This window comes from Stigmatopora nigra, chromosome 12, assembly GCF_051989575.1.
Source record: "Stigmatopora nigra isolate UIUO_SnigA chromosome 12, RoL_Snig_1.1, whole genome shotgun sequence".
Lineage (NCBI taxonomy): Eukaryota > Metazoa > Chordata > Actinopteri > Syngnathiformes > Syngnathidae > Stigmatopora > Stigmatopora nigra.
In genome coordinates this window covers 5,025,219-5,040,636 of record NC_135519.1, presented here as the reverse complement: position 1 = coordinate 5,040,636, position 15,418 = coordinate 5,025,219, and the positions used below count along the sequence as shown (strand labels likewise).

At 37.5% G+C, this 15,418-nt stretch overlaps 1 protein-coding gene across 1 annotated transcript in view; it reads left to right on the top strand.

Annotated features, from left to right (window-relative positions):
- The window catches only part of macrod2 (mono-ADP ribosylhydrolase 2), a 223,478-nt gene that overhangs the window by 62,757 nt on the left and 145,303 nt on the right, over positions 1 to 15,418 (top strand). Inside the window, exon 5 of the mRNA XM_077730134.1 lies at positions 10,791 to 10,907. Within this exon, the coding sequence (XP_077586260.1) occupies positions 10,791 to 10,907 (117 nt within the window). The remainder of the gene's footprint in view (positions 1 to 10,790; positions 10,908 to 15,418) is intronic.

Sequence of the window (15,418 nt, the reverse complement as noted above, 5' to 3'; positions counted from 1 at the left end):
AATATATAATTTAAATTTATTTCATCATTTGAATAATTGCACACTAATAGTACACATGGTTGATTGATTAACATCACCAGCTAAATAGAACTAGAGCGAACCTGGCTAGCTTTCCATTCTGCTGCTGTCTTAAACAGGGCACAATCCTTGGCTCCAAGCCCGGTATTTGCACTCACTTTCATTAATTTTGAAGAGCAGTTTCGTATGAATGTCAGACAAACGGCTTTAATGGAAGAGAATAAGTCATGCCACATTAACTAGTAAATAGCCTTTTCTCTTTTTTGCACTTTTTGTCTATACAATAACCAACATGCTGACCTCACTTGCTACTTGTTACAGGAAATCTTGATCATATTTGGCAGCTTAGTTCCAAGACAATTCGATGAAGACATCACTGTCATTAAAATTTTCTATTGTTCGGTTTATCTGGTAGGAATTGTGTGTGTGAGCAAGGGTTGGCTTTGATATGCAAAACAGTCGTATGACCATATTTTTGTTTTTTTTAAATGTCTTCTGTGCGGCATTGCAGACAATGCCATACATGAATTTAATATATGCTGTCTTGGTGTGAAGTTGGAGAAGTTGATCACAACTTGCTTAAGGGGGCTCTTCAAAAGCCATTAGACTAAGAATAAGAATAGGTGTAGCTTGTTATTCATTCAACATTTATCACTGCTGCAGCGAGACCTCTTCAGTGACATAATGCTGACCTGAAACATTTGAAGTAAAAAGGTACGATAAATATTCCCATAGGTGATAGTTCACTATATTTGTAAGTCCACTTATCATTCCAGAAAGGTCAGGTGGTTCCCACCGAGTGCCCATAAGTGATAATCAACTCTACCTGCAATGAGTCCTGACGAGAATTTATTATAGACTAATATAAATGATAATAACACAATAAAATCTGAATCCTGGCACTGTGCTATTTGCCGATTTGCTCTTATACATGGATGGAAAGACATACGCATACCGAAGAAATGACAATCAAAAGTTGGTAAGCAATAGTATGACTTCATAGCCACAAGAAGGAATTTGACCATTACCACTCACTTCCCTTAAAAGTGATGTTGTGAAAGTTTACCTTTCTCATAATAGTGTCCTGTAATTATGGACTTCACCTCGAGGCATGCACATATGCACATTGAATGCTATTTACAGTTTGATGATGAACAATATGTTGGCATTGCTACATTAACAGTTTCAGATTTTGCTAAGGAAGCTGAGTAAATATAATCTACATACAGGAACAGTTATTTATATATGTGCCTTGTGATTGGATGGCGACTAGTTCAAAGTACACCCAGCTTTTTTTCTCCCAAAAAAATATGTGGTGATAGTGTCAATTTTAATTAATCGGTTATCATTTATCTCACCTTTGACTAAGCTTTTAAATCAACAAAAGCACATACTCCAAGCTATATTCTTTCTCAGAAAACAAAATGTGCTGGCTCACATGCATTTGTTGCTGAACCCAATGCACAATAAATTCTATTTAGAACCTGATGTTATCATTGCGCTCACACCATCTAACCCAATATTACATTCAGGTTGTGCGAGGGTGCTGCATTGGGTGCATTGCGGTTATATTACAAGGAGTGAAATGGGTGAGTTATTGGAAGTCTGCATCATTATTGGACTTTTTCCATTCACATAGATGAGAGATATTCAATAAAATATTCACCCTAAGATTCACCTTCTGTTGCCATGTTAGGATACTTTTTACAGTCAATCAAAGAAAACATTGAAAAATTTAGGAAATATATTTCTACTATCACATTCTGTCCTTTTCAACACCAGACAATGACTTGATTTAACTAAAATGGTCTTTACTGCTATATAAAAGAGGGGCAAAAGTCTGCTTTTGAAATAGCCGGTAAGTATGTTAAAGCTGGTGTCCTCTGGAGAAAAATTATCTACTTAATTAAAAGGACCAGCAGGAAATGCCTGGAATCATCTCTGTATAATTATAAAAGCCCCATTTTTTTGTTAGTCACTGTTTCCGCAGTAAGGTTTCTCAAATAGTAGAGTGGAACTATAGCCTAGAATAAAAGACCTAGACCACACAGGCTAACATAAGGGAAGGTGGTGGGAGGACAACAAAATATGTGTGGACTAGGGTGGCGAGCCAAGAGCTGTTTCATGTTGCTGCTAAGGAACACAGAGTGACAAGGCTAAGCTTATGGACCGTCCTTCTTTCAAATGAGGTCTTTGAGTTATAAGGCAAGATATTCTGCTCTGCATTGGTTGAACCAGAAAAGAGGATGGCTTTAGTACTTTGTGGATGTTTCCATTTTTTTTGTGACCAAGTTGTGCATATGAGTTTATTACCCCAGTTTACATGGTAAAATTGAAATAAATTGAATACTTGTTGTCGTATAATGAGCTTTAAGGCAAATTTGTGAGGATGGAAGTTTGGGACATTATTTCAAGAATATCATGATTTGTTGAGAACCATACTGAAATTTGACACCTTGAGTGTTAGTTTTCAGCAATTACCTTCACCAATGTGGTATTGAGAATGTATTTCGAAATCAACTTTACAAGACTAAATGCTTCAACAAAACAATTTATCATTGGGAGTGTTTGTAAAATGCATTTTTACTCAAAGATGAATAGCAGGTTGTTAAGGGTTTTGTTGTTTGCATTTATGTAAAGGTGAGCTGTGATGTGCCGTTTGGCTTCAGTGTCGGAGTCTTTGATTTGTGTGTCACAGCTGGGCCTGAGGAAAACGTTTCAATGGGCAGCTGTGGACGCTTTATCTACCACGCGCTGACACAGGCTCATTTAATAGATAGCATACTTGGGGATTTGCCTCCAAAGTTGTCAAGACACAGTCAGATAAATCACTTGACAAGATTCTACACTGGCAATCCACTTGTAGCTTTGTCTCCAAACCGTGAAAGACATGAATGTATTGTTCTATTCAAAGCTTTGCTTTTGTTTGGCTTCTTCAAAGCCTAACAATTGTGTAATTTTAAAGGACGCTGCCTACTGACTTTTCCAAGTTTGAGGAAATAAATATTGGTGATTAAGTGTCAGAATATATTGACCCAATGTTTTTCTAATTTATATTTTTCTATTACTAAATATGGCCTGCTCTTTGGCAACTAAGGATTTCTATTTTTACATGAGTGAATTTGCCAAGATTGGAGTGTTTTTGGTATTTACTTTTTCATGCAACACTTTTTCTTGATTACTCACTTGAATGAACCAGATTAAAGCGAACAAACACTCATGTTTGTGAGGGAAAAAAAACAACTTTCTTAATCAGTGTTTACTTATTCATTTCATTAGTTTGTGTGCATATTGTACTAACTAATTAACTCTTGAAGCCAGTCGGTTAACTTAGTTCATTTCTGTAATGAAGCAGCCAAATGCAGCTTCCCTTTAAAAAAAACTATTACATAATGTATTTTGTGCCAAAAAACTGGTCACTACTGGGGCAAAAGGTAAAAAGGCATTAAGGCAAACATGAAGTAGAGACATTCACAGAGAACTGTGCATCATAAACCTGCAAGTTTAAAACACATTTTCCGTTGCAGCCTCCTTGAGAAATTGCTACCAATAGAGCAATAGTTCACTGCAACTCCTCATAAATGTTTACTGCCTGAGGCCTTTCAAACATGCACAGTTCAGCAAGAAGCAAAATGAATATTACCCCGTCCACTCACAGTCATAAGTTGAGCCCCTCATATCCTTTCCACCATATCCAATTATCATCACTGAACAATCATAGGTGTTATGGTAAAAATTACCATGTCTGTATTCTGATTGTTGTATTAAGTTTTGTTTCAGTCACATTTCAACCATCTGCATTTGCACAAGAATTAGTGGAATGTAAAACAACTACCTTCTGTCTTTCCTCTTTTGTCTTTAGAACAGTACAAGTAGTCCTAACTTCTGAAGTATTGCATGTGTTTGCTGATACAGGTTACTATTTCTAAGGCGTTTCACTCGGAACAATATGACATCCAATATTTATGCATCATTTCTTAAACTATATTTCTTCTCCCTGAAAGACTGCACCATTCTGCTATCCAGTTAGCTAAACACTTTCACACAAAGAGTGCAAGGATAACAAGAATTGACTGATTATCATGTCTCGTAGCAGTTACAGTAGTTTGTCAAGTCACAGGTCATAAAACTGCAAAGACTGGAGTCGATGCAAATCTAAGTCGAAAAGACTCAAGTTCTTGACTCTGATATTTTACGAGGCTGTGGGATTTTAATGCAAAATTGCCTTGCAAGTGCTAGCTCCAGAAATCATTCGTAATAGCAACAGCTGTTCATGCATTTTAATCAAAAGCAGGGGTTTTTCATGGAAGTGCTTCATTCCTCTTCATTTTCTGCAATTGCAAACTGCCCACCAAGCTTTTGGCCCCAAGTTCCAAGAACGTGTGGAAGCAGCCACGCTTACCTTCTCTCAAATGCCTTAAAGCTTGCTGCTCACTTGGCTCAATAATTACTTTCATTTGTCTCATCTTGTCTGCTGCGGATTCCTTGCACACTGTTATAGCATGTTTGTAACAAACCGATTTTGCCCAACCTTCTCCGACATCCAGCTTTTCTCAATCCTTTAAAACGGCACAGAAAAAGGTCTCATAGGTGGCACAAAAAATCAACTTTTGCATTGGACACTTTCATGATTGAGCTTGGATCCACACTGATGTATTCTACAGCCATGTTTTCTTAGCATTTGTTTTTTTTTTATTAGCCTTGAATCCCATATAGTGTTTTTTCTTTATTAATGTAACATGTAATTCTTGGTTCATGGAATTGTATTCTGATTATTGAACATTGTCACCAATGCTTACCCACCATTGTTTATTTTTTTTTTATATAAGCGAGTAATACAGCCTTTTGTAGTTTATTGGAAACATGTTCATGATTCTGACACATTTAGTGCTAGTATTGTTACAATTTTTGTAATGATGTCAATTTTAAAAGCTAGTTATGCGATTATTTTTCACGTTTACAAAAGGCTCACACAGATGGACACAAAAACCTGAACACACACTCTGATTGGACATGAAGAATAGTGCCAATCCTATTGAGACACTTTTTCAGTTGCAATAATAGTAAAGCAGGGGTGCCAAAGTTAATCTAAGATATGAGACTAGGTGATAATGGCTACATTGGCACAGTTGTTGTCAGTAATAAAAGACTGGGCAACAAGTTAAGAGTAAAAAATGAGTGTGATATTGAGGGAAGGTGAGGAAATTGTATGAGTGAAGGTGTGTGTTTATCTCTGATAATTATGGAGCCTTACACACTGAAATGGACAAACGTGGAGTAACAGAAGACAAATGGATTTCTATCAGGCAGCTGTGATCACAGTCTGCGATAAGGTGATACTGAATTGGATTCTGACCGGATTTTGTGACATTTTGGAACTTTACGTAGTAGGAAATGCTTCAAAAAGCATCCTGAATGCCACTGGACATTGATTAGTTAAATCAGACTGTAGTATTGCCTGATTTAATGCAGAAAATACAGTGGAACATATGTGCTAAAAATATATCTGTGTTTTTGCTTAATTTTAAGTTTCTGGGGGTGAAGGACCTTTACTTGTGGAATAATCACGGGTCACGGACCACCAAGTATCTTTTGTTAATGTGAGATAAACTTGCTAATAAGTTTGAATGTGGTCTGTGTTTGATGACCTCTGGCTCGTGTTGATGTGGTTCACTTTTCCCTGGCTGTCTGCTCTTTGCTTCTGCTGCTGCTGTTTTGCAGATTTTTATGCCACAGGAACACTATATATTTAGGAGAGTAGTTTGGGTAATAGTAGCGTTCTTATCTTTAGATAGAATTGGGGCCTAAGTAATGGTGGAGGGATTATGACCTGCTAGAAATACCAGGCCATTGTAGTGCAAAATCCTCAGGCTTGGAATAGAAAAAAGGGTGGGGGGTAATTTAAGGTAAAAAGTAAGAGGAAAAAACGGCTCTAAGAAAGTAAAATAACAAAAGTAAATAAAGATTAATGCAAGAATGCAATTGAGTTTATTTGCAGATCTTTGAATGTCACATCCCCGAATATATTAGATCTGTGTGACATATAACTGATGAGTTATATTTTCCCCAAAAAAACTTTTATTGTGCATAAAAAAGAAATTATCTGTGCAATAAGCACTACTCTGAACGGACAAAATAGAGTACACCAATCAGCAATATTTTTAAATGTAAACAATCATAGGTTGTAACATTTTAGTCTTTTTAGAGAAGCCTAATTTAAATCAACTGGAATTAATCAAGCAACTATATAAGCAGAGTGCAGTAAACCATTCTGCAATGCAGTTTAAAAGGCAAACTCACAATGTGTTTTTTCAGAGACGGGTACCTCTCTCCAACATAGAATGTTTCAAATATCACCGATCAGTTAAAAAAAAAAAAAAAAAAAACCTTTGACGACCTTTGACGATTGCCACAAAAAGTGCAGCACCGTTGGGGTTCGGCACCAAGTTGTCCGCAGCTGTCAGACTCCTCGCTTCCAAAAACAATGTCACATGAGCTGCAGTACCCAAACCAAGCTTTGTTTTACGATTCTGGGAACAGCATGAACAGTCTAGTTTACTTGTCACATGCCAGGGTCTGTTGCAGTCATCAGGTTGCTGTCATTGTTCTACTAGTTTCCACAAATGTACACACACACACACACACAAATATTAATGTACTCTATAGTGATTGCTTTAAGGTGATTTATTTTCGATGAGACAGTGACATATATCCTTTGTGGTTATCTCTACTTACACACATTATCTGAGGAATAATGTCACATTCACCTTGGCTATTTACAGAGTGACATCTGTGACTATCTATCTCACTTACAGTTTTTTTCCAAATCCCATGTAATACTGGTTAAAAGGTGATGATTATCCCATAGCTCCAAATGGTTACAGTAAAGGGCAAGCTCTTGTTCTGGTTGTACTTGAAATGGTTGCAATTATTACTCAGATCCAGTATCACAAGGGAGTCACTACAATGGCTTGAGCGTATTTCATCTGACATTTCGCTCAGGCGGTCCAATGATTGGCACTTGATTAGGAACTGATCCAGGTCATTATCTCCTTCGGTAAAATTAGTTGAGTAGAAAACGGTGTAGTAAATCAGAGGCGGAAGTGCACCGACCGGCTTTCACTGCTGAAAGAAGTGACGGAGAAGGGACATAGGCTGTTACCATGGTTACTACAAAAAAGGTGAATATAAATGATCTACCATAGAGTGACTTTAAATGATCTTAGTCCCCCAATTTAGCAATATTCCTCACACACAGTTAGCTAGTATATTTACTTTGTCAGGCACCCCTTTTAATGGTTAGTATTGGACTATTTTTATTCTTTCAAATTAACTTTGGGGTTCTTAGTGCTAAGTTGTATATAATAAAACCTCTTCAGAATTATTTACATGCAAATATGTATTGTCACCTATTGAAGAATGCACTGAATGTGACCCTACTGTCCATTTATGCAAATGTTTCTAAATGAGATCACTAAAGTCAAGTGTGTATTTATAAATTGGCCTATTTTGAAACTTTTTTAAATATTTTTTTTCAGATTCATGAAAACTGTGTGGAGCCAATTATGTAATCATAAACTGTGCACTTTTATCGAACATCATTTTTCCCAAATGAAAGTGCACTACTATTTTTTTGTTATGTTTTAACTGTTTTCTACCTACCTGCTGTTTTGGGGCCCTTCAGCAGGTAACAACCACAAAGTAACCACAAAAATGTGGCTGTGTTGGTTCCCTTTTTATGAATGCCAGTCTATTCCTTGTTCTTAGATTAATAGATGAAACGCAGACTTCCGTAAATCCTGCTGAGCAGAATCTAGCTCAAGCATACCTAAACTCGTTCCCCACCCGCCCGGTCCTGCCTCCTCTGGCTCCAGTCCTGAGTCTAACCCTTAGAGGCGCAAGAAATAATTAGGAGGGAAAACTGCCGCTGACACTATTTCTGAAAGAAGGGTATTGTAATGAGAGCAGACCAGGTATTCATTGTGTCTGATGGAGCGATTGAAAGCAGCTTGGTTTTCAGGCAGCTTGGGAGAAGCCTAAGAGAGATTTGCAGGACCCTCATTATAGAAGGGAACAGAGCATTGGGCATTCAAACAACACTAAAGTTACACACCATTCACCGTCCATTTCTGTAACAGCTAAATTGTTCCTCCATTGTAACTAGCTAAAACCAATGACTATGTATATTTGAAAAATAAACCTTTTACATACTCCAATATATACAAGATTTCACAAAAAAAGTAGTCATGAATACTGTTCATATGTAGTACTGGTTGGTTATTAAATATATTTAAGCAATTGTACCTAAAAGTATATGGATAAAAACATAATTTGGATGGAATGATGTATATTCATCAAGTTAGATCATCCTGTATTACAATGTAATTTAAGAATTAAATGATCCTTTTGCAAGTAAACTAAAAATACTCTGAACTAAATTAGTCCATAAAATTGCACCATATATGTGATAAATGCAAATCTTGTACCCTGTTGTTTCTAGTCATACATTTAAAAAATGATAGAAACTGCATTCCACTGCATGATGTAGAAAAATTGAAGTTCCTCCCTCCCAAAATGAAATATCATTCTTTTATAATGAGATTCTGAAGCTGCACTTTTAATGTGTCTGGCATACACAATTTATGAATATGCTGAGATAGCGGTGAAATTCGTCTTAAATTAGGAATTACATTGACGTCCAAACGGAGACATTTTAATTAAACAGTTCCTGTGGAAAACCTCAGACAGAATTAACTGGTTGCTGCCACATTATTTTGTGGGTGTGTTCATGTTTGTGCATGGATAGATTATCTATCAATACCTATTTTTTCAATTACAATTGTCTCTGGCTTTCAATCCCAATGCACTTGTGGTGCTCCACCCATTCCTCTAAATGTATAAATTCAATTTGCTCTTCCACTATGTCAATCATTTCACTATCTTTTGTTATATTTATGGACACTGAGGGCTCATTCCCAGACTCATTAGACGTACATGGTACATCAGGGAGCCAAAGGAAAAAAAAAAAAAGGAGGAGCTCCCAGATAGAAATTGAAGCTATCACTTTGAATAATTTTCTCCAGCTACATAGATGGAGCACACTGTCTGATGCCGTTGCTTGTTGGGTTCCCAAGGTGCTCGTAGGCTAGAGATCAGAATTGTTTGGTTGTGATGAGAAATGCCTCAGGGGCATAAACTCCTGAGGGAACACTCTAAACTAGAACAGGCATTATTACATTTCCCTAACCTGAATCACTTGTTTTGCATAGGTGAAAAGGGAAAGAAAGTAGTTTTCCTTGCAGTACAACTCATCAGTCTTATCTTGGGCCTCTGCCCCGCATTTGATCCACCAGTAGCAAAGTGTATGTTTTTAAAATAAAACTGTCATTGTTATATTGGGTGCACTTGCGTTATAGACATGCTAAAATAAAATACATTGCTTTCGATTGTTTAGGCCCATGGCAAGTTGAAAAATGTAATCAAACAATTAGTTGCTATTATGATGCAAATCATATTATGATTTTTATGGAATTCCATGACCACAGCGCCCACTACATTAGCTTTTTACTGGGTTTTAAGTAGCTCCCACTGTCAGTAGAACAAAATACTTCCCCATATCCACACCACTGTCAGAAGCTTGTTACTTTTTCAAAAAGCCACCAGACTTCGTCTCTGTCAACCGGTTGTCCCTCACTCCATTTAAGATGATTGATAGAGCTTGAAAACCTTTCTCCCAGCTGTTGACTCATCCTTGAGAAACTAGAAGGAACTTAGATAAAAGACCCCCACCACCACCACCACCACCACCACCACCAGCACCACTACTGATTACTTCATCTCTTGTCTAATCACTGTGGACAAGCACAAGTTTGCAAATACTGTATTGTGATTTCTTAGATGGTTTGAAGCCTCAGTGTGCTTCCAAGTTATGTTTAGTTGTTTTAGTGACCTTTTTTCCCCTATTTTTATTTTCTTAAGATAAATTTAGGGTAAATGCACTCTTCTACTTGGGTCAAATGGAAACAAACAGGGAAATAGACACTTTTCTTTGCCCATCTGTTGTTGTTCTTCCTCTTGGCATTGTTATCCTCTAATGGCTTGTGAGGATTTCTTCAGGACAACTTGAGACAGATTTTATGATGTTTCACTGTGATTGATAACATGCTCTTGGAGGGATGTCAGCCTTTCAGAGTAGGATAATGTGGATTTCTATCTCTCTGCCTTCTTGTGTAAGACGTGCCATCAATCAGTAGCGATGGCGGCCTTAACCCGGTAAAATTAAAAGCTTGCAGGGGGTGGGGTCTGAGTTTCCCGGGGAATCAGGACACACATCAGAAGGGAGCAAGACAGAATCGGAACGCTGATCCACATCACACCAGGCCCGCTGCTACAAAGTAGAGGACAGATATACCCTTCCCAGCATGGGGCAGAAAATACAGTTAATGATCTGATTGTGGATGGCTGTTGACAGGGGAGAGAGAGATTACAGGAAGAACAGTCTCATTCTCACTGTGTGTGGAGATGTTATTAGATACTAGCTCAGCTAATTTAATTTCAAAGCCCGTCAATACTTACCAGAAACAAGGGCACTGGACTCTTGCAGACTCTCTTTCTTGTTGGAGAAAGGCCATGTGATTTGATGTGGAGATGAAAATAATCACCATTTCTCTTGTGCCCTTCTCAATATAAAAGCTCAATTGTCTTGGACATGTTACAGGGGCATGTTTTAAAAAATGGTCTCAACTGCATGCTCTTATGTCTTTCTTTTTCAGTCGATGGTTGCATACACAAAGCTGCAGGTTCCTGTCTCTATGATGAGTGTCAAACGCTAAATGGCTGTGAAACTGGCAAAGCCAAGATCACCTGCGGCTATGATCTCCCTGCAAGATGTGAGTACCAGTAATTAATGCCATTTCTAGCGCAGCGTGTGTGCTCGTGTGAGTGTCGCCAAAGAAACCTGCTGTTTCTCCATACTACATTCTCACATAAATGTAATGAAATGGAGTGTAATAGTACACACAAATTAGTGCAATCATAATAATCCCATACTTTGACTACTATGCTGAAAAATATATCTGCTGTCGTTCTAACATGTAATGGAGTAGAGGCTCCATCCTACTTTGTTGACCCTCATTTAGCGCACCAATGTAACACAGATCGCAAAAAATGCCTATATAGTTAAATCAATATATTGTAGGCAAAACAATGACAAAAACTAAGAAAAATTAAATAGACTTTCACATTAGTCATACAAGCATACTGTACCCACACCTGCACATGTTTGAGTATCCCTTAATTACAATATATATGATTATAATGTACATACATAGCCAAATGAAAAAAATCTATACACAACTAGGCCTTTTGTTGTTTCATTTGATTGACTACTCTGTCATCTCTCATTAATTCTGAAACATGCAACTTTATGTGTACACTTTATTTCGGAAGATTACCATTGTCGGTTAATTCCTAATCTGCAGTAATATGCTTAGCCATTACTAAAGTATGTATAACAAATAATCAGATATATTTATAATTGTGCTTGTCCATGTTTAAAGAAGTTTAGGAAGGCTCTTGGGGGGAGGGTCTAATTTTCATGTGTACTTTTTCACAACCTGACGACTACTAGGCTTTGATTTGAACCTAATGGTGTGTCTAGAAATTGAAGCACCACAAATGAATGTTGAAAAAGATGGGGTATTTGTTATTCATATACTTTAGTTCCATGTCAAATATTTTACCCAGTTCTGATAAACCCCCAGAGGAGATGTAGACTGACACTTCAAAACGTGTTTGCTGTTTATTGTTTTGAAGCTATTTTTTCTTCTTCCCATTGAGCCCAATGCGTGCATTAAATAATGGATAGTATTTGGATTGAAGGCAGGATTATTCAGTTTTCCTCGTTTTTATATCCGTTATTTAAGTGTTTTCCAATTGATAGTCTTTAAGATTGTTCTTTGAGTTGTACTTACATTTTGTAAATATAGTTTTTACCTTTTACATTTTAAGCTTTCTGCAGCAATCTCCTTTTAAATGCACTAGAATTCAATGTTGCCAGCATGTTCCTCTGAGATAAATGTCAGCTTTCTCTCCATAAAATCCTTGGTTGTAAAGTTAGGAATTTAATCCTTTTGTTCTGTGTGTTTTCTGCTAGTATTGTTTTTTTTTTTCTTCTCCCCCATTCCTGCTCACTTGATAAGTGAGGATGAAGAACCTTACCCACATAGTAGCACCATCTTTGATTGGTCACTGGGTACTCTGTAATACATACACACTTGTCCAGCTCTGTCCCCACCGTGGCCCAGCACGTCTTTACACTCCCCCAACACTCTTTTCAGACTACAGCACAACAACAAACAACATTTGGAGCCGCAATTTATTCATATTTTATATGCTGCCGCACAAGCTTGTTTGTCTCATGCATTCGTTGAAATCATCTGTGGTCTGAGTTTCAACCCCTTTAAAAAAAAGACAAAAAAACCTTGTTAATACATTTTTTTTACCTATGGGTATATGCACAGGACTTTAATTAGTACCCTAGTTGCTGACTTTACTAATGAGTGATAATAGTGTCAACTTTATCAGACATTCATTTCCCTCTAAGTCCCTAAATGAGCAACACATATTAGCCACATAGGCGAAATACTACGCTTGTTGCTGTTTCCTTTCTTCTTTTCTTCTCACAGTTAATATTATTTACTTCTTAATCAAGTGTAACATTTAGGAATGCAGACAAAACTCCCTTGGGAGTCACACCTTGGCTTAGTTCACATCTTTTTTTATCTCCAGCTCCCTCTCAGTTCAAACTGCAACTCTCTGATGTTTACAGTAAGTTGCACCTGTGCTAATAACAGTCTACTGGTGATAAATTTTGCTTCCTGATAGTGAGAGGAATGTTTCCCATTTACTTTGGGAAACGAAAAACTAGTCTGTCTCCTTCCACTCGGCAAATACAGACAATTAAGGCAAATATTTTTACAATTAATGAGTTTTCTGCACTCTACTACAAATGTTTTCAGTTAGAGATGTCAGTGAAAGGATGTGGTACTATTTTGCTTCAGCCTTGATAATTATAAATGGCTGGATATGTGACATTATACAGTCCATTATTGCTAGCACATTTCCTTCATCAGTTGTGATGTCCGAATATTGTCGATTTTCTTCAGTTTTTACCTTTTGCCTCATTCACTCAGTTTCAGAATTATGCTGATTGTTTGAACTGACCTTATTACTGAAATTAGTTGTTTGTGCCGCACAATAATAGTCAATTTACAACATTTTAGTTGTCTTGTTTTTTTGCTTTATTGATTCTCTGTTAAATGTCATGGATTTGGTACTGTCTCACATTGAGGGTGTAGATTGCCTATGTTGAACACCCACAATAAATATTTGTTTACTGTTTGGCACAGGAACTGATTTGTCAGTAGGGGTGCCTGATCACTTAAGGCAAGCCTTGCCAATCACATTTTTTGGGGAAACCCAGATTTGTTTCCCCCTTTTTATTTTCACATGACAGTTTTGGCAGTTACCTCACTTTGTGTAACACATTTTGACGCATGATGCTTTGTGACTGCAATGTAGTTTACTTTGGCATAATGGCTGCCCCAAGTGAAAGACATCCTTTGTTTTACTCAACCATGGTGGCCTTCATGGAAAAACCACACACACAGTAAAGCCAAGCTACTGCTCAGTGTCAGCACCCGCCTCATAAATGTCACTTTATCACTTCATGGACAAGCAACATCACCCTTGGCTGCGTGAAAATTTAGATAGTCTTGGTTTCTGTATCTGTTGGAAATATAAACACTTGAGGTATTAACTACTACTGAACTGGACTTCTAATGTTTTAGTTGACTGATATTTCAACCCAATCTTAAATATCACATTTCCATGTCATCCAATAGTTTATTAATACAATGAGAACGCCCTCCCCCCCAACACCACACACAAAGACACAAATTATGCCAAATGCTTGTACTACTCATTACTATACTTGAATTGAGGCATACATTAACTCTTGACTAAATTAAGCATGGAACGGAAGATCGGATATCAAGGAAAGGCCAGATGTTTTTAAAGTATTATTTATGAGGGAGAAAAAGTCTCTTCTCTGCCAGACTAATCCACTCTCCCTCTGGCGCCTGATCGGTTGAAATGGGTCCTCTCTTAAGGAACACAGAAAACTTAATTTCGCTATTCATATGCATAGGCAGTGTCGTCTTTTCAGATTGGTGTTTCTTTTGTTGGTAGGCCTGTCAGTCCTTCAAGGCTCTTGAGGACTGGAGTAATTTGGTAATTTTGCCTAAACGGTGATACTGTAATTGTGTAGCGTCAGCTGCCGAGCTGTCAGTGAGACAGCCAATGGTCATTCATCACCAGGGAACGAGATGGGTGGGGGGGGGGGTCATTCTAACTGATAGGGTAAACATTAGCAGAAAGAAAGTAGTGAGGCCCAAAAATGATGGAAGTAGTAGTAGTTTTTTTTTTTTTTTCATAATTGGGTCGAGGGGGGAACAACAGTCTGTGTGGTAGTCTGGTCATTAGGCTGAAATTGGGCTGAAAGGTGGCGGTGTTTCAGTGGGGGTCAGGAAGAGGTGCCTGGGCCCCACAATGATGGTGATGCATTAGAATGGAAGCTTGGGGGTGGCGGATGAAAGCCGTCCCCTGAAAGGTCAGGTTTGAATTGGAAAATGGCACTAGCTCTCATGCAGTTATATCTTACCATCACACAATCCATGCATCTCTCCATTTATATTTTGTTGTTTCTTTGTATCCAGCATGAACAAATTCACAACCTTGAACACACTACCAGCTATCTCTACCGGACATTTTGAAAATTGACCCGTTTACAATATAATGAGGAATTATATTCTAAAAATTAAAACCAAATATATACCAATTGATTCATATAATTATGAATTATGAATATTTATTTTATGATAGCAATGGCATTTCTCTCTCTCTCTCTCTTATATGGAACCTAATTCCAGACAATTGCATGTCCAAGTGTGGGAATGTGCCTGTGTTATTATTCTAAACAGCGGTCAGCAACCTTGTTACTATACCTAATTCCCCGAGTAATTAAACTAATACTAAAAATAAAATAAAAGTGAAATGACTAGTGACTACTGTAGAAAATAGTTTCCTCCTTGCGACCCTGACTCTCTCCCACCTGCAGTCAGGATGGGTCCTATTCATCCCCCCTGCCTCCAGACAACAAATAAATCTTATTTGTGGGAAGCACTCCTTTGGATACCACGGAACACAAAGCTGTTAAAAGAGGAAGACTTGAATGAACACAATTTTTATTAAAAATATAGATAAAAACAACTCCCACACATAAACAAACAGAACTAAATCAAAGTTGAATTTAATATATCTTGTTTGGAATCCATCATTG